Consider the following 20,767-nt stretch of genomic DNA (forward strand, 5'->3'; position numbering starts at 1 on the left):
CTGTCATGCAGGGCCATTCCAGTGGCACAGCTCTAGTGGTGGGGGAAGGGGGCTAATGGCACCCCCAAAATCCGGATTATATAAATGTATAGGATGCATAACTCCGCAACGCTTTAGGCTAGAAATAACCTGTAAAAGGCACAAACAAGAAAGACGTGGATCTAGTGTACATGGGGATATCTTTGTTTAGTCTCTATGGCTGAGTTATCTGACCTTCAAAAGTCAATGCCTTAAAACCGTTTTCTTTTACTTTGCTTTCAATGGGAATTGAGTCATAATTTACAATGTAATACTGTTGCAATCAACTGAGCTATTCAACTTCTGAAAACTGTAGACAATTACTTTTGACTATCTATGGTAAATTCTACACATACTTTAATAGTTAGTTCAAAACTGATTTGAGCTATTAGAGGGCAAAAGCCAGCAGACCAGGGTTTAAACCAGCAACCCTTACAGTTATGCAAGCACACCACCTGTGCCATTAAGGGACAGACTTTTTGGCAGAGGCTGAATTAAAGGTTACAATAGCACTGCAATGACAGACTTTTGGTTGCTACAAAATAATCAGGCTTTGCATGTGGAAATGTTGTATAATGCACCTTTAACAGAAAATCACCTTCCGGTGTAAAAACCATGGAAATTAAAAACAAAAAACGATGTTTTATTTGAGAAATAGGCATTGGTCTGAAGCTGAAAAAGAAAGGAAATTCACATGGACTCCACAATGCCTACTCCACCCATGCTCTACCAAGGTTTTCCAGCACACAGCTTTGACCTACTACAGTAGCTATATTGGTGTATTGTACTTCAAACAATGTGTATGCAGGTTGCTTAGGATTCAAACCTTCTCAAACAGTCTAATTCATACTCTTCAGAGGAATAATGGACTTTACAGTATCCTGCTATTAAAATAATGTATATATACTGTATATCATTAGACTGTATGTATTTTTAGACAGAGGCCTATTGTAAATGTGTATTATTGTAGCGTCACCATCTTTATGGCAAAAATAAATTTGAATACAACTTTAAGCTACATTTTCATTTGACAGAGGTAATGAATCAATCAACATCAATTGATAAAACAGGACCATGTTTGCAAAACAAGTGTTTCTGAGTTTATGTCAATATTACAGAAATGAGGAATGCAGACAGGCTCTATAGACCTCTATAGTCGTGGTCAAAAGTTTTGAGAATGACACAAGTATTGGTCTTCACAAAGTTTGCTACTTCAGTGTTTTTAGATATTTTTGTCAGATGTTACTATGGTATACTGAAGTATAATTACAAGCATTCCATAAGTGTCAAAGGCTTTTATTGACAATTACATTACGTTTATGCAAAGAGTCAATATTTGCAGTGTTGACACTTCTTTTTCAAGACCTCTGCAATCCGCCCTGGCATGCTGTCAATTAACTTCTGGGCCACATCCTGACTGATGGCAGCCCATTCTTGCATAATCAATGCTTGGAGTTTGTCAGAATTTGTGGGGTTTTGTTTGTCCACCCGCCTCTTGAGGATTGACCACAAGTTCTCAATGGGATTAAGGTCTGGGGAGTTTCCTGGCCATGGACCCAAAATGTCGATGTGTTGTTCCCTGAGCCACTTAGTTATCACTTTTGCCTTATGGCAAGGTGCTCCATCAAGCTGGAAAAGGCATTGCTCGTCACCAAACTGTTCTTAGATGGTTGGGAGAAGTTGCTCTCGGAGGATGTGTTGGTACCATTCTTTATTCATGGCTGTGTTCTTAGGCAAAATTGTGAGTGAGCCCACTCCCTTGGCTGAGAAGCAACCCCACACATGAATGGTCTCAGGATGCTTTACTGTTGGCATGCCCCAAACAATCGGAAAGGGGATTCATCAGAGAAAATGACTTTACCCCAGTCCTCAGCAGTCCAATCCCTGTACCTTTTGCAGAATATCAGTCTGTCCCTGATGTTTTTCCTGTAGAGAAGTGGCTTCTTTGCTGCCCTTCTTGACACCAGGCCATCCTCCAAAAGTTTTCACCTCACTGTGCGTGTAGATGCACTCACACCTGCCTGCTGCCATTCCTGAGCAAGCTCTGCACTGGTGGTGCCCCGATCCCGCAGCTGAATCAACTTTAAGAGACGGTCCTGGCGCTTGCTGGACTTTCTTGGCGCCCTGAAGCATTCTTCACAACAATTGAACCTCTCTCCTTGATGTTCTTGATGATCCGATAAATGGTTGATTTAGGTGATCTTATTAGCAGCAATATCCTTGCCTGTGAAGCCCTTTTTGTGCAAAGCAATGATGACGGCACGTGTTTCCTTGCAGGTAACCATGGTTAACAGAGGAAGAACAATGATTTCAAGCACCATCCTCCTTTTAAAGATTCCAGTCTGTTATTCTAACTCAATCAGCATGACAGAGTGATCTCCAGCCTTGTCCTCGTCAACACTCTCACCTGTGTTAACGAGAGAATCACTGACATGATGTCAGCTGGTCCTTTTGTGGCAGGGCTGAAATGCAGTGGAAATGTTTTTTTTTGGGATTAAGTTTCATGGCAAAGAGGGACTTTGCAATTAATTGCAATTCATCTCATCACTCTTCATAACATTCTGGAGTATATGCAAATTGCCATCATAAAAACTGAGGCAGCAGACTTTGTGAAAATTAATATTTGTGTCATTCTCAAAACCTTTGACCACAACTGTAAATGAGTGACTGTGTCCAACACACCACCACCAGTTTTTATGTTCGCCACCTACTGACCAAAAAAAGATATTCTGAAATATATTTTATTCTCAATGACATGTATTGCTAAATCAAAAGGTTTAAGGAAATACAGGGAGGCACCACATTACTACAAGACAAAACAGCTCGCTCAATCAAGCTTGAAAATGGAATGGAATGGGATTAGTGTGGTGTGCGAATAATCCAAAACTTTAACTTGTATACGTTACAAATCACATTATTGTAGGAGCACCTCGTCTAAGAGTATGAATTAGGCTGTTTGAGATGGTTTGAATCCTAAGCAACTTGCATACACATTGTTTGAAGTACAATATACCAACATACAGTGGGGGAAAAAAGTATTTAGTCAGCCAACAATTGTGCAAGTTCTCCCACTTAAAAAGAAGAGAGAGGCCTGTAATTTTCATCATAGGTACACGTCAACTATGACAGACAAATTGAGAAAAAAGAATCCAGAAAATCACATTGTAGGATTTTTTATGAATTTATTTGCAAATTATGGTGGAAAATAAGTATTTGGTCACCTACAAACAAGCAATATTTCTGGCTCTCACAGACCTGTAACTTCTTCTTTAAGAGGCTCCCCTGTCCTCCACTCGTTACCTTTATTAATGGCACCTGTTTGAACTTGTTATCAGTATAAAAGACACCTGTCCACAACCTCAAACAGTCACACTCTAAACTCCACTATGGCCAAGACCAAAGAGCTGTCAAAGGAACCAGAAACAAAATTGTAGACCTGCACCAGGCTGGGAAGACTGAATCTGCAATAGGTAAGCAGCTTGGTTTGAATAAATCAACTGTGGGAGCAATTATTATGAAATGGAAGACATACAAGACCACTGATAATCTCCCTCGATCTGGGGCTACACGCAAGATCACACCCCGTGGGGTCAAACTGATCACAAGAACGGTGAGCAAAAATCCCAGAACCACACGGGGGGACCTAGTGAATGACCTGCAGAGAGCTGGGACCAAAGTAACAAAGCCTACCATCAGTAACACACTACGCCGCCGGGGACTTAAATCCTGCAGTGCCAGACGTGTCCCCCTGCTTAAGCCAGTACATGTCCAGGCCCGTCTGAAGTTTGCTAGAGTGCATTTGGATGATCCAGAAGAGGATTGGGAGAATGTCATATGGTCAGATGAAACCAAAATAGAACTTTTTGGTAAAAACTCAACTTGTCGTGTTTGGAGGACAAAGAATGCTGAGTTGCATCCAAAGAACACCATACCTACTGTGAAGCATGGGGGTGGAAACATCATGCTTTGGGGCTGTTTTTCTGCAAAGGGACCAGGACGACTGATCCATGTAAAGGAAAGAATGAATGGGGCCATGTATCGTGAGATTTTGAGTGAAAACCTTCCATCAGCAAGGGCATTGAAGATGAAACGTGGCTGGGTCTTTCAGCATGACAATGATCCCAAACACACCGCCCGGGCAACAAAGGAGTGGCTTCGTAAGAAGCATTTCAAGGTCCTGGAGTGGCCTAGCCAGTCTCCAGATCTCAACCCCATAGAAAATCTTTGGAGGGAGTTGAAAGTCTGTGTTGCCCAGCGACAGCCCCAAAACATCACTGCTCTAGAGGAGATCTGCATGGAGGAATGGGCCAAAATACCAGCAACAGTGTGTGAAAACCTTGTGAAGACTTACAGAAAACGTTTGACCTGTGTCATTGCCAACAAAGGGTATATAACAAAGTATTGAGTAACTTTTGTTATTGACCAAATACTTATTTTCCACCATAATTTGCAAATAAATTCATTAAAAATCCTACAATGTGATTTTCTGGATTTTTTTTTCTCAATTTGTCTGTCATAGTTGACGTGTACCTATGATGAAAATGACAGGCCTCTCTCATCTTTTTAAGTGGGAGAACTTGCACAATTGGTGGCTGACTAAATACTTTTTTTCCCCACTGTAGCTACTGTAGTAGGCCAAAGCTGTGTGCTGGAAAACCTTGGTAGAGCATGGGTGGAATAGGCATTGTGGTGCTCACTTGAATTTCCTTTCTTTTTCGGTTTCAGACCAATGCCTACTTCTCATTTAAAACAGTAATTTGTTTTTAATTAGACTTTATTTTGGCATGGCCTATTGTTCAATGAGACACAAGATTTTCTTCTTCTTCTTCTTCTTCATCTTCTTCTTCTTATTATTATTATTATTATTTTTATTATTATTATTATGATTATTTGCCATTCACCTTGAATCATGTTATTTACATTGATGTGTCTCAGTAGGCCAATAGGCTATAAATAGGAGATAAGTGCAGTCTGTCACCTGTACAACTCATTCTGATCAATGGATAAAGTGAGCTAAAATAACCAATCTCTGCCTTTTTTGATGAGCGCTCCAACTCCTCTCTGCCTTGAATTAGTCCTTTTGGCAGTTTTTCTTGGCAAGCCTTTGTTGGATTTTTGTCATTGTTGTCGAGCACCCCTCCTATTTTTCTGTGTTTGCTGTAGTGTGGAGGCCTACCTGAACACTTCAAAGCTATTGATCAGAAATCCTCCCTGCAGGTGCTGTCTGGCCTTAGTTGTACGTGATCATTGATAATATAACTTATTAAAGGACAAAAGTAATATCCTTGCTACAAAACCCAATTCCTAAATCTAATACCAAAACAGTGTCAATGTAATAAATGTAATGCAATCCATATAATAAACCCCAATCACAAATCAACCCCTAGCCATTCCAGTAGACCTAGAGGTGACCTAATCAATCATTCAAACAATGCAGATCTTCACAAGTGCCTTGGAGTTGATTTAGTTGACAGTGCCTTCTCTGGGAATTCCTTTGTGTTATGTCCTCTCACCTCCATAGGGTTGACTGTGATGGTGAGGGTGGAGTCGTCCCAGTCCATCTCTGGGTCTGTGGCTCCATCCTCCTCACTCTTGGAGCTGTCCTGGTGGGTACTATGGAGCCTGTAGATGCCTACCACCACTATAACCACCAGGGCGGCTATACAGATCACTACCACGACTGTGGCAGCTGGAGGGGTGCCTGTGGGGGGAGAAGCGTGTTTAAAGGGTAAGTTCACCTGAAATTACAAAATCACTTCACTGTTTCATTACATTGAAAGTAGTGTATATTATTCTTATTAATGTGATATAAAAAATGTATGTACAGTGGGGAGAACAAGTATTTGATACACTGCCGATTTTGCAGGTTTTCCTACTTATAAAGCATATAGAGGTCTGTAATTTTTATCATAGGTACACTTAAACTGTGAGAGACGGAATCTAAAACAAAAATCCAGAAAATCACATTGTATGATTTTTAAGTAATTAATTTGCATTTTATTGCATGACATAAGTATTTGATACATCAGAAAAGCAGAACTTAATATTTGGTACAGAAACCTTTGTTTGGTCATACGTTTCCTGTAGGTCTTGACCAGGTTTGCACACACTGCAGCAGGGATTTTGGCCCACTCCTCCATACAGACCTTCTCCAGATCCTTCAGGTTTCGGGGCTGTCGCTGGGCAATACAGACTTTCAGCTCCCTCCAAAGATGTTCTATTGGGTTCAGGTCTGGAGACTGGCTAGGCCACTCCAGGACCTTGAGATGCTTCTTACGGAGCCACTCCTTAGTTGCCCTGGCTATGTGTTTCGGGTCATTGTCATGCTGGAAGACCCAGCCACGACCCATCTTCAATGCTCTTACTGAGGGAAGGAGGTTGTTGGCCAAGATCTCGCGATACATGGCCCCATCCATCCTCCCCTCAATACGGTGCAGTCGTCCTGTCCCCTTTGCAGAAAAGCATCCCCAAAGAATGATGTTTCCACCTCCATGCTTCACGGTTGGGATGGTGTTCTTGGGGTTGTACTCATCCTTCTTCTTCCTCCAAACACGGCGAGTGGAGTTTAGACCAAAAAGCTCTATTTTTGTCTCATCAGACCACATGACCTTCTCCCATTCCTCCTCTGGATCATCCAGATGGTCATTGGCAAACTTCAGACGGGCCTGGACATGTGCTGGCTTGAGCAGGGGGACCTTGCGTGCGCTGCAGGATTTTAATCCATGACGGCGTAGTGTGTTACTAATGGTTTTCTTTGAGACTGTGTTCCCAGCTCTCTTCAGGTCATTGACCAGGTCCTGCCGTGTAGTTCTGGGCTGATCCCTCACCTTCCTCATGATCATTGATGCCCCACGAGGTGAGATCTTGCATGGAGCCCCAGACTGAGGGTGATTGACCGTCATCTTGAACTTCTCCCATTTTCTAATAATTGCGCCAACAGTTGTTGCCTTCTCACTAAGCTGCTTGCCTATTGTCCTGTAGCCCATCCCAGCCTTGTGCAGGTCTACAATTGTATCCCTGATGTCCTTACACAGCTCTCTGGTCTTGGCCATTGTGGAGAGGTTGGAGTCTGTTTGATTGAGTGTGTGGACAGGTGTCTTTTATACAGGTAACGAGTTCAAACAGGTGCAGTTAATACAGGTAATGAGTGGAGAACAGGAGGGCTTCTTAAAGAAAAACTAACAGGTCTGTGAGAGCCGGAATTCTTACTGGTTGGTAGGTGATCAAATACTTATGTCATGCAATAAAATGCAAATTAATTACTTAAAAATCATACAATGTCATTTTCTGGATTTTTGTTTTAGATTCCGTCTCTCACAGTTGAAGTGTACCTATAATAAAAATTAAAGACCTCTACATGCTTTGTAAGTAGGAAAACCTGCAAAATAGGCAGTGTATCAAATACTTGTTCTCCCCACTGTATGGGGGGACTGGCTTTCTGTTCTTGTGGTAAAACCGTAGAAATCTGATGCCACATTCTTTCCATTGAGCAGTGTCTCTACTCTCGGCTCTCTCTGTACCCAATAGGGCAGAGATCCCCAGTTCCCTCTGCCGTGTGCTGTGTCCTCTCTACCCTTGGGAGGATCACTCAGTCCTGTGTATGTGTGTGTGTGTGTTTGCATGTGTGTGACACTGAGAGAGGGAGACCGAGACAGCGTGTGTCTGTGTGTGTATGACCTGAAGGCTTAGCCTAATCTGGATCCCCCTCCAGTTCAACAAAACACACCCTCAGGTCTTCACTGTGTGTGTGTGTGTGTGTGTGTGTGTGTGTGTGTGTGTGTGTGTGTGTGTGTGTGTGTGTGTGTGTGTGTGTGTGTGTGCGCACTGCTGGGTGCCTTACCTGAGATGTGGGAATTGACAGAGTGTACCATTAGTGGATGATGCACAGACCGCATGTACTGGGATTGGACAGCCATGTGATTGACATACTCTACAGGTGCTGCGTTGTGAAGGACGTTAACCTGAAGGTGGGACAAAGAACATATCAGTCAGTATGGAGATGGCTACTGGCGCAGACAAAAATAGAGTGGGGAAGGGGTGAAGTGAAAAAGGAAACCGTTTCTTCCCTGACCTCCAAATTAAACTCGTTACTGGTGTAGCGTCCATTGAGCTCGGAGCAGGTGAGCCTGAACCTCCTGTTATTCAGGGTCGCCGGGCGCCAGTTCCTGTAGCACACCTGCCTTAGGGCCTCCTCATAGTGGGCCATGGAGTCCACACCTAGGGAAAAAGACCGGAGAAAAGGCATTATTACCAAAGGTGTCCCTGGGGGTCCAAACCAAATATAGATGGTGTCCCACAGGGCTCAAAAGTGGGCCCAGTGTTTTTCTCAAGACACAGCTTTAATATCTTGTATAGCTTCTGATACGACTGCTAAGCAGGTGACACATGGCAAGATGTTGAAAGTGTGTATGAAATGTGTGACATAAATAATGCCTTATGAATTGAACACGCAGTATCCTTGATTCAGTAATTAATGATGGTACATACCATATATGGATATTCCTGAGGTGGAGTTTGTGGCGTCCAGGTGTTTCCCCATTAGAGAGCTGTGGTGAATCTCCAGACTCTCGTGCTCTGGGTTGAGCTCCTCTCCAATCACCAGGACATCACAGTAATCCAGGTTGTGCATCGCCTCCAGAACACCAGGCCTGTAGACTACACACATATACACAAACACACACAAAATCAAACACACACTTTTACAACTTGACTAGTTGGGATCACATCATGCTGATCAACATGTATCCACGGTAACCGCCCCCCACCCACCTGCGCTGAACGGCACACCGTCGCCCTTGGTTACAGTGCTGGTGATGCTCAGCTCCTTGAAGGGTGCCACGCCCATGGCTCCACGCAGGTCGGCAGCAGGCCTGACGAGTCGATCTGAACCAGCGATGGTGATCCGTGGCTCGCTGGGTGGCAGGACCATTACTAAAGCCTTAATGTCTGGGATGGAGATGCATATGTCCTCCCCGAAACACCTGAGCTCCCAAAAACAACAGGAGGAGAAGGGGAAAGTAGAAGAAAATGGAGATAGACATAATTGCTATTTCATACTGGAATCGAAATGGCATAAATTGCTTTGTGTGGCACCGTTAATTTGTGCTTTCACCCAAGAGAACACAGCCTAAATACTCTTTCTGGTCCTGACAATTAATGACTAGGCACTTTTCATTTTAATTTCAGAGGTGAGAAACAGATACTGTAAATACAGATTGTGATTGAGGCAGTGAAAGTGGACTTCTAATATTTGTCCAATTTTAATTGCAAGTGGCTTCTGTTGGCAAAGAACTCCGCAGCTTTTCAGATTTTTTGGGAGTGATGTGCTTTTCAGACAGATGGCTCCAAGCTGCCCATTTCCAATAACACACACAAGCACACACACACACACACACACACACACACACACACACACACACGTATACTAATTATGAAATGTTTTATCAACACAATGTAACACTTTCTCAGCCAACGGTTGACATGAAGCGAAACCCCCAAACAAAGAAACATTTTAATTGTATATTTCTACATTCACTGTACCTACCTCCTACACACTTGTGCATAGGGGTAAGGGCTTAGGGCCTAGGAGTTGTTTCTGGATGTGCCATTCTCTCTACCTTTCACTGTTACTACTATTTAAGTAGTACTCAGACGAAGTTGCCCCTAGACACTGATTTAAGATCAGTTTTGCATTTATTCATACTAGATTACGACTAGATTACGATCGGATCTAGATTCTAAGGGCCTCCTACCCAGAGTGAGGAGCTGTCCTGCCACCCAGGCAGTCTGGGGGAAACAAGCTGGCTGTCATCTAAGTTCATTACAGTTTGAGGGGGGCAGAGTGAAGTCTCTCAGGATTAATACAAACATTGGCACCTAAAGCCTCAAGTAATTACGCTTTTCAAGGGTTGGTGAAAAGTGCTCTTCACTCACTTATTTATTCATAGATTTACTTTCCCACACTAATTAAAAACAGTCTATTTGTTTATATGATAACAGTCTGGTGCTTCTGGCTTTACTAGCTACAAATACTGATTGGACTGCTTTACCATGGTAATAACTAGGCCTAAATGAAACATGTATTAAGACTCATTGTTCTCCTTAACTAAATAACAGACTGGCTTTGAATGGGATGTCTTTATGTGTGTGTCTGTGTATTTACATGTATTTGAATAGGAAGAGTGTGTGTGTTGTGTTGTTTTGTGTTGTGTGTTGTGTGTGTCAAATCAAAATCAAAACAAATGTATGTCACATGCGCTGAATACAAAAGGTGTATACTTTACCGTGAAATGCTTACTTATGAGCCCTTTCCCAACAATGCAGAGTTAAAAAGTAAGAAAAATTAGCAAAAAAGGAAATAGTAACACAATAAAATAAAAATAACGAGGCTATATACAAGGAGTACCGGTACTGAGTCAATGTGCAGGGGTACGAGGTAGTTGAGATAATATGTACATGTAGGTAGGGGTAAAAGTGACTAGGCAATCAGGATAGATAAACAGAGTAGCAGCAGCGTATGTGAAGAGTGTGAAAGAGTGTGAAATTGTGTGTGTGTGTGTGTGTGTGGCGTCAATATGCATGTGTGTGTTTTGTGTATGAGAACGTATGTAGTGTGTGTGTGTGTGTGTGTGTGTGTGTGTGTGTGTGTGTGTGTTGGAGTGTCAGTGTAGTGTGTGAGTGTGTGGGTAGAGTCCAGTGAGTGTGCATAGAGCCAGTGCAAGAGAGTCACGGTAAAAAAAAAAACTGGGTCAATGCAAATAGTCCAGGTAGCCATTTTATTAACTAACTGCTCAGCAGTCTAATGGCTTGGGGGTAGAAGCTGTTCAGGAGCCTTTTGGTCCCAGACTTGGCACTCCGGTGTGGATGCGTGTGCATGCAGGTCCGTGCATGTGTGTGTGTGTGTGCCTGCGTGCGTGCACCTGCAATCGTGTGTGTAGATTTATCTGATAAGCAAAATTGGCTGTAACTCCACAAACAATTACCCCGAACAACACCTGTAAAAAGTCTGTGGGGTGTAGCAAAGTCTCCACACTAAACTAGGGCCCTCACTAAATAAATGCCACTTGACCAGAAACACTATTAAGAATTTGCTTCCCAAATGACACCCTATTGCCTACTTATTCCCTATGAGCCCTGGTCAAAAGTAGTGCACCATGTAGACAATAGGGTGGCATTTGGGACGCAACCAGGACCATATGGAGCATGAAAGTGCCTGCTGAATAGGAGGAGCCATCTCTCTTTATACAAGGCAGTGCTCTGAGTTCTCCTGCGTTAGACTAATCCTATTACAGCTCCTGTGACAGGAGTCCACTATCCACCACAGTCGTCCATTTTGAGTTGGTGTAGACACGCACACATGGGCGCACACACACAGGCACAACATGTACGCCCGCACATGCGCAGACAGACGTGCACACACACACCTTTTTTCACTTAGCAGTACCTTTCATGACCTCTTGTTAGACCACACAACCTCATCTTTTCTCATTCCCGCTCTTATTTGGGCCTGCATTTGTTTAGCAGTTCATTTCATTGCTTATTTCACACTATTTCTTTCTCTCCACTCTTCCACTCTCACTTCCTATCTTGTTTTTGGCCTGCATTTCATTACCAATAAATTTCATGAACTCCTATACGACTGCATACTATCTTTCTATCTCTTCTTTTGCGAGAGAGCGAGAGACAGAGAGAGAGAGAGACAGAGAGAGACAGAGAGACAGACAGAGAGAGAGAGAGAGAGAGAGAGAGAGAGAGAGAGAGAGAGAGAGAGAGAGAGACAGCGAGAGAGAGAGACAGCGAGAGAGAGAGACAGCGAGAGAGAGAGAGAGAGAGAGAGAGAGAGACAGCGAGAGAGAGAGAGAGAGAGAGAGAGAGAGAGAGAGAGAGAAAGAGAGAGAGAGAGAGAAAACGACCCACCTAGTCTGCCAGCCAGTCAGTCTTAACAGCGCTATATTAATCTAATGATCAACCTTCCCTCTCGGAGTGCTCTCTGGCTTGAGAAACCCTGACACAGCAGATTGCCTTCATGGCCCTCATTCCTATCCTCATCATCAGCTGATGCAATGTCGGCTCCGGCAACCACAGCTCCATCGGCAACCGCGGCGCAATGGCAACCCAGCGGCCCTCTCAGCCGTGGCGCGGTGGGGCGGAATTGTGTGGTTACTGAGGGGAGATGTAAAGAGAGGGACACAGCACACCTCTCCCCTCTAACACTCTTGATTAGCATATCAGACACAGAGAGACCACACTCTCACTCTCCCTCCATCAAAACACTTCCCCCTTTCATTCCCTCTCTCTTTCCCCAGAGAACCACAATTCTTTACCTCGGCTGTATTTGTTTGTGTGAAATACACAAATGAAGGTTTGATAAACACATTCTGGGAAGTATTTAGTCAGCCACCAATTGTGCAAGTTCTCCCACTTAAAAAGATGAGAGAGGCCTGTAATTTTCATCATAGGTACACGTCAACTATGACAGACAAAATGAGGAAAAAAAATCCAGAAAATCACATTGCAAATTATGGTGGAAAATAACTATTTGGTCAATAACAAAAGTTTCTCAATACTATGTTATTTACCCTTTGTTGGCAATGACACAGGTCAAACGTTTTCTGTAAGTCTTCACAAGGTTTTCACACACTGTTGCTGGTATTTTGGCCCATTCCTCCATGCAGATCTCCTCTAGAGCAGTGATGTTTTGGGGCTGTCGCTGGGCAACACAGACTTTCAACTCCCTCCAAAGATTTTCTATGGGGTTGAGATCTGGAGACTGGCTAGGCCACTCCAGGACCTTGAAATGCTTCTTATGAAGCCACTCTTTCGTTGCCCGGGCGGTGTGTTTGGGATCATTGTCATGCTGAAAGACCCAGCCACGTTTCATCTTCAATGCCCTTGCTGATGGAAGGAGGTTTTCACTCAAAATCTCACGATACATGGCCCCATTCATTCTTTCCTTTACACGGATCAGTCGTCCTGGTCCCTTTGCAGAAAAACAGCCCCAAAGCATGATGTTTCCACCCCCATGCTTCACAGTAGGTATGGTGTTCTTTGGATGCAACTCAGCATTCTTTGTCCTCCAAACACGACGAGTTGAGTTTTTACCAAAAAGTTCTATTTTGGTTTCATCTGACCATATGACATTCTCCCAATCCTCTTCTGGATCATCCAAATGCACTCTAGCAAACTTCAGACGGGCCTGGACATGTACTGGCTTAAGCAGGGGGACACGTCTGGCACTGCAGGATTTGAGTCCCTGGCGGCGTAGTGTGTTACTGATGGTAGGCTTTGTTACTTTGGTCCCAGCTCTCTGCAGGTCATTCACTAGGTCCCCCCGTGTGGTTCTGGGATTTTTGCTCACCGTTCTTGTGATCATTTTGACCCCACGGGGTGAGATCTTGCGTGGAGCCCCAGATCGAGGGAGATTATCAGTGGTCTTGTATGTCTTCCATTTCCTAATAATTGCTCCCACAGTTGATTTCTTCAAACCAAGCTGCTTACCTATTGCAGATTCAGTCTTCCCAGCCTGGTGCAGGTCTACAATTTTGTTTCTGGTGTCCTTTGACAGCTCTTTGGTCTTGGTCATAGTGGAGTTTGGAGTGTGACTGTTTGAGGTTGTGGACAGGTGTCTTTTATACTGATAACAAGTTCAAACAGGTGCCATTAATACAGGTAACGAGTGGAGGACAGAGGAGCCTCTTAAAGAAGAAGTTACAGGTCTGTGAGAGCCAGAAATCTTGCTTGTTTGTAGGTGACCAAATACTTATTTTCCACCATAATTTGCAAATAAATTCTTTTTTTTCACATTTTGTCTGTCATAGTTGACGTGTACCTATGATGAAAATTACAAGCCTCTCTCATCTTTTTAAGTGGGAGAACTTGCACAATTGGTGGCTGACTAAATACTTTTTTCCCCCACTGTAAGCCTTTCTGTGTGCTTGGTGTGAATCATGTTTGTGTGTGTGTGTCTGTGCGCACAAGCACCTGTGTCTTTGCGCTTGTAGCCTATGTGTGAGAGAGAGAGGAAAATAGGTTGAGGAGTGTGTGTCTGTGTGTGGGAGACAGATTACAGCATGTGTCTGTGTGTGGGAGACAGATTACAGCGTGTGTCTGTGTGTGGGAGACAGATTACAGTGTGTGTCTGTGTGTGGGAGACAGATTACAGCGTGTGTCTGTGTGTGGGAGACAGATTACAGCGTGTGTCTGTGTGTGGGAGACAGATTACAGCGTGTGTCTGTGTGTGGGAGATAGATTACAGCGTGTGTCTGTGTGTGGGAGACAGATTACAGCGTGTGTCTGTGTGTGGGAGACAGATTACAGTGTGTGTCTGTGTGTGGGAGACAGATTACAGCGTGTGTCTGTGTGTGGGAGACAGATTACAGCGTGTGTCTGTGTGTGGGAGACAGATTACAGCGTGTGTCTGTGTGTGGGAGACAGATTACAGCGTGTGTCTGTGTGTGGGAGACAGATTACAGCGTGTGTCTGTGTGTGGGAGACAGATTACAGCGTGTGTCTGTGTGTGGGAGACAGATTACAGCGTGTGTCTGTGTGTGGGAGACAGATTACAGCGTGTGTCTGTGTGTGCGTACGCATACGCATCTGTAGGGTTCCATACTCACTGTACGGTGGTGGTGATGTGTAGCTGTCTGAAGCCTGCTGTGGGGAACTGGCGTGAGTTGATGTAGGAGACCTTGGCCATGGCTGTGGTGACACTCTCCAGGTCCTCTCCCTCCATCACCAGCACCGACTGGGCTGGGTTGAAGTGGAACTGTACAGACAGAATAACACATTAATCAACACATCGATACTAGAGGGGAAGTTAATTTACTGTGATGTCTTATGAGGGTCTTGAACCTCTCGATTTGTACCGTTTCTACAGAGATCGCCTTAAAAATAAATACTTGACCTAAGAGTATAATCATATTTATTTGATTGATGGTGTTTTTCAGATCTCTTAACAGTACTGTTTGTAGAACACAGACGTTATGACTTATGAGGGTTAAGGTGTGTTTGTAGAAACACCCTGTGTGTGAGTCTTTTATTAACATTTATGTCTGTTTATATGTGTGTGTGTTCATGTGTGTGTGTGCATACGTGTGTCTCCAGAGCTGTCACCTTGATGTTCTTGCCCAGGCTCTCCAGTGAGTTGATATCCAATCCTTCCTTACAGGCCTGTAGACAGGAGATGACCTTCTGGGTCTCGATCCTCCCTGGCCTGATGGTCAGCCCAGACAGACTGCCCCGGAAGAACTGGGTGAACCGTGGGGTGGACACCTCACCACCTAGGGAAGAAAAGAAGAGGAAGGATGGGACATCAGGGTTTGTTCAGTTCAAAGGTGCATCTCAAAATGGCTTCTGAGGAGATCATGTCCTCTCCTTAATTTGCTCTGATCTGAAATTCTGAAATTACAGCACAGGTGAAAGCAATATGGTGCATGTCTCTATTATAATATAAGAATATGCTTTGGTAATTCTTTATTTTACAGTCCTTTACGCTTTATTTACTCAGTCTAAGTTAGAAATGACAGTTTAAGAAAGGAGAATAACCTACATAACTAACCTTTCAACAAGACTAACCTTTATAAATAAAGGTTTCAATAAAGGCTAACAGAGGGTGACCTTTTTTACCACATTAGGTAAATACCAAGCCAAACAGTACTGTAAAATAAAGCCCATAGCGTGACTACGGAAATGTCAGCCAGTTTTGTTTGCCAGTACCCATCTGCTCTCCCCACTTATTTTTTAAAGCGACTGTCAAAACAACAAAATAAAAACATGTCCAATCTGAGGTAGCGTCAGGGACATGAGGCCTGTGAAGGAAAAACGCTGCCGTCGTCTTATTCAGACGAGTGTGTGTGTGTTTCCTCTTTGATCCACTGGCAGATGGAACTGGCAGTTCGCTAGTCGCTATAGTAATATGCTAACGGTCCCAGAGCTGTGTCTTGCGCTGACATACTCAAGCGTTCTTGCCGCCACCTGCAACGGCTCCAGACTTATTGCTCCTGATTTTTTATTATTATGATGTTATCAACTAAGTGTTGTGGCACAGATTGAGGGAGCATATTTTGGGCTCATTTCGGTACCAAAATTTGAACAAGAAAACGTTCAGCGTGTAGGCCTCAGTCCGGCTAGCATATGCTATTTCTGCACACCTGGCTGTATAGTATTTACAACTGCAGTGGGAAAGATAGCAATTAAGTTTAAAATCAACAGTTTGACTTCGCTGTATTAGGAAAAGTAGGTTCAAGATTGTGGTGTGGTTTTGGTTAAGAAGAGGCAGGACATGGCAGTAGGCCTAAGGCCAGCCAAAGTTGCTCTGCACTATACTTCCCTAGTAGTTACAGTGCATTCGGAAAGTATTCAGACCCCTTGACTTTTTCCACATTTTGTTACGTTACAGCCTTATTCTAAAATTGATTAAATCGTTTTCCCCCCCCCTCATCAATCTACACACAATACACAATAATGACAAAGCAAAAACAGGTTTTTATTTTTTGTGTGCAAATGTATTAAAAATAAAAAACACTGATATATTACATTTACATAAGTATTCAGACCCTTTACTCAGTACTTTGTTGAAGCACCTTTGGCAGCGATTACAGCCTCGAGTTTTCTTGGGTATGACGCTACAAGCTTGGCACACCTGTATTTGGGGAGTTTCTCCCATTCTTCTCTGCAGATACTCTCGAGCACTGTCAGGTTGGATGGGGAGCATCGCTGCACAGCTATTTTTAGGTCTCTCCAGAGATGTTTGATCGGGTTCAAGTCCGGGCTCTGGTTGGGCAACTCAAGGATATTCAGAGACTTGTCCCGAAGTCACTCCTGCATTGTCTTGGCTGTGTGCTTAGGGTCATTGTCCTGTTGGAAGGTGAACCTTCACCCCAGTCTTAGGTCCTGAGCGCAATGGAGCAGGTTTTCATCAAGGATCTCTCTGTACTTTGCTCCATTAATCTTTCCCTTGATCCTGACTAGTCTCCCAGTCCTGGCCGCTGAAAAACCCATAGCATGATGCTGCCACCACCATGCTTCACCGTAGGGACGGTGCCAGGTTTCCTCCAGACGTGATGCTTTGTATTCAGGCCAAAGAGTTCAATCTTGGTTTCATCAGACCAGAGAATTTTGTTTCTCATGGTCTGAGAGTCCGTTAGGTGCCTTTTGGCAAACTCCAAATGGGCTGTCATGTGCCTTTTACTGAGTAGTGGCTTCCGTCTGGCCACTCTACCATAAAGGTCTGATTGGTGGAGTGCTGCAGAGATGGTTGTCCTTCTGGAAGTTTCTCCCATCTCCACAGAGGAACTCTGGAGCTCTGTCAGAGTGATCATTGGGTTCTTGGTCACCTCCCTGACCAAGGCCCTTCTGCCCCGATTGCTCAGTTTGGCCAGGTGGCCAGCTCTAGAAAGAGTCTTGGTGGTTTCAAACTTCTTCCATTTAAGAATGATGGAGGCCACTGTGTTCTTGAGGACCTTCAATGCTACAGAAATGTTTTGATACCATTCCCCAGATCTGTGCCTCAACACAATCCTGTCTTGGAGCTCTATGGACAATTCCTTCGACCTCATGGCTTGGTTTTTGCTCGGACATGCACTGTCAACTGTGGGAGCTTGTATAGACAGGTGTGTGCCTTTCCAAATCATGTCCAATCAATTTAATTTTCCACAGGTGGACTACAATCAAGCTGTAGGAACAGCTCAAGGATGATCAATTGAAACAGGATGCATCTGAGCTCAATTTCGAATCTCATAGCAAAGGGTCTGAATACCTATGTAAATAAGGTATGTTTTGTATATCTTTTTTTTTTTGCAAACATTTCTAAAAACCTGATTTTGCTTTGTCATCATGGGGTATTGTGTGTAGATTGATGAGGCTGTAACGTAACAAAATGTAGAAAAAGTCAAGGGGTCTGAATACTTTCCAATGCACTGTACATAGTAATTACACAACATACATTGCCTGTCTACTCTGCATAAGAAGAGCACCGTTCAAAGCAATCTCCATAAAAGTTTCCCCAACGAAAATGGGCAAAAAATATATATGATGTCGCTCTAGTCACAAGTCACGAATCTTGTTTTGATTTGGGGGAGCTAAAATTATGTCTGGAGCCTATCGTTCCGTGTGTCTCTTCATTACGTCGTTGATTGTGTGCAGGGTGGTGGGTACTTAGAAAGGCAATCCTGTTCACTAATGGTCTGCAAAGTTATCAATTGCGGCTTAGTGAAGCTTAAAGCAGCTTCATTGGGATGTAATAGCCAGAGAACTTGTCTTCCATTCAGACTGTCTTAATCCCTTCTTCAGGGCTTTCTCACACAATCACAGATTCATGGAAAGAGACAGGGAACAGGAGAAAAAAGAGAAAATTGCAATCAGGAGCCAGATGAAAATAAATTAAAATTACACCGAAATGCCATTGGCCCTCGATGCCTCGAGAGGGGCTCATGTGATTTAGCTGTATCCATCTCCCGGCCTACTCCCCCCAGCAAAAACATTTATATAATTGTTATTTTCGTATCATAAAAGCTATGTTAAGTAGTGCTTCTTCATTCAAATGAGATCATTAGCCCCCTCTTTTCAAGCGGCTGGAATTGACAACCTGTGTTTCCTGTTTGATGTCTCCAAGCTTGAGCCTCTTCGATTTGAAAAAGAATGACTCGAAGTTAGAGGTAGTTTCGCGAACCAATGCTAACTAGCGTTAGCACAATGACTGGAAGTCTATGGTAACTAGGGCTGCCCCCAACTAAAATAATCTTGGTTGACCGAGAGTCGTCCGTTTTTTCGACCAATCGATTGATTGAAATTTTAAAACGTGTATTTTTCCATTTATAGACACATCCTATATGTTAATCAAATCAACTATATGCACTGAGCTTGCTTTAAGTGCATTGTTTGATTAAATAATGAAGACACACAAAAAAAGCACCCGTTGTCTCTTTCTCCTCCATGCTGCAGCAACCACCACAGAACTTCAGTGTTTATCGCGCTGTCCATGTTGCTGAAGCTGCAACGTAATTACAGACATTTCTGACTGAAAAGTTCTGTTACCGAAATCCCCCATTTGTTTAAGAAAACCATTCCCTATTCCCTCAACGCTTGCTCTCTTTACATGACACATGTATGCATCGCACCTATAGCATATCATAATCACATCAAGAAATTGGTTATAACAAACTCTGAACACCGTAACACGTGACAGCAAAATAGATGCAGAGGACGTGACAAATAAACTTGAAACGGGGGAATGTTTACTGGTTGCTCAGGAGGTAAAGGGGAAGTCGGATGTGTGGAATAGATTTGACTAGTTGTGGAAAATACTGGAGATCAAGTAAAAGAAGGTAAGGAGCAAGCGCTGTGTGGATCTTATGTGTGCCAAACAGGGGCTGTATAGATTACAATATAATTTTTCGGACCGTTTGGAACAATGTAAACAACACAATACATTATAAGCGTACCAGAGAGTCTGTTGTAACGTTTATTTTTTTATTTTTTTGTAAAGCCTTTATTACAGCAAAGACTAAAAACAGTCACATTCATTTGTGAATGCAATTTCCAAAATGGAACAGTTTATTTATTGTGTACGCTAATTATTCAAAGGTTGCTTTGTTATTTTATTTTAAAACTCAAATGCTTGATTGCATTTCAGATCATGAATGACTTGTATGCTCTGTGATGACATGAATGAATGATTGATACAGCAGCCTATATAACTATTGAAATATAGGCCTAAGTAAGTTATGGTATTAAGACTAAACAGGATGCCTACAGCTCGATGGTGATTATACTAAGCCTACTAATGATAATGATATTACTTATTATTATAATGATGATCATAATAATAATAACAATAAGAAGGAGATCAAGAAAAAGGAGGGTTATTATTATTATTATTATTATAAATATAATTTTTCGGACAATTTGGAACAGTGTTAACAACACTAAATAAATTAAGTAATAGCAGAGAGGCTATTCTAACAAAAAAAAGTGTAAAGCCTTTATTACAGCAAAGCAAAGATTAAAAACAGTCGAATTTGAAAAATTGTTTATCCGACATGTTGTGGTTGCATGAGACTTGTTGCTCACAGAATCAGTAGGCTATTAAACAAACAGAAGCAGGATCTGTCTTATTTCTGTAGATATACAGTATATAGATTATTTATAAAGCCAGGCACATTTAACAGTTAGGCTATTGATTATAGACCTAATTGAGTTGGTTTCCTGTCTCCTCACTTTTCTTAGACAATTAAGGCAAGGGCTGTTTTCTCGTTTCCTAACTCCGCTGCTGCTTCCGACGCATTGTTCTCAACACCAATATGCGGGTTAACTTTGCTATTATGCACATAGCAACATGGTCTAGGAAAAGGCGCCAATTCAACAGTGCACTGATGTTTCAGAACTGCGGACAACGACCGCTATTCAACGCGGGAGAAAGCGCATTTGTTATAAAATAAGATTATTTTTATTCGTTTTGCACGATTGTTCTGACATAATATAACCATATACTGTACAATTAAAGTAGCACATCTTAGAGTGATGGACTGTGCCATCCCCACGGCCTCCACAATGGATCAGTCCACTCAGACAGGCGCCAATCAGACAGGTGTCTTGTACACCTTGAACATTATTTTAATTTTTTTGCTACTGCGCGGCTAAAGAAATCTTGGTCGACCAACAGCCTATCGACCAAATAATCGACCAGTCGACTAAATGGGGTCACCCCTAATGGTAACAGCTAACATGCGCTAACGCTAGTTAGCAATTGCAC

The 20,767-nt window shown here is 43.0% G+C and overlaps 1 protein-coding gene across 1 annotated transcript in view; it reads right to left on the reverse strand.

Annotated features, from left to right (window-relative positions):
- LOC311115546 (calsyntenin-2-like) overlaps positions 1-20,767 on the reverse strand; it is a gene marked incomplete at its 5' end in the record, with an annotated part of 31,248 nt that overhangs the window by 8,829 nt on the left and 1,652 nt on the right. Inside the window, 7 exons of the mRNA XM_084190699.1 lie at positions 5,532-5,719; positions 7,859-7,979; positions 8,090-8,235; positions 8,506-8,673; positions 8,788-8,999; positions 14,634-14,782; positions 15,130-15,296. Coding sequence (XP_084046825.1) covers positions 5,532-5,719; positions 7,859-7,979; positions 8,090-8,235; positions 8,506-8,673; positions 8,788-8,999; positions 14,634-14,782; positions 15,130-15,296 — 1,151 coding nt within the window. The remainder of the gene's footprint in view (positions 1-5,531; positions 5,720-7,858; positions 7,980-8,089; positions 8,236-8,505; positions 8,674-8,787; positions 9,000-14,633; positions 14,783-15,129; positions 15,297-20,767) is intronic.

This window comes from Coregonus lavaretus (assembly GCF_964263955.1).
Source record: "Coregonus lavaretus genome assembly, contig: HAP1_SCAFFOLD_2632, whole genome shotgun sequence".
Lineage (NCBI taxonomy): Eukaryota > Metazoa > Chordata > Actinopteri > Salmoniformes > Salmonidae > Coregonus > Coregonus lavaretus.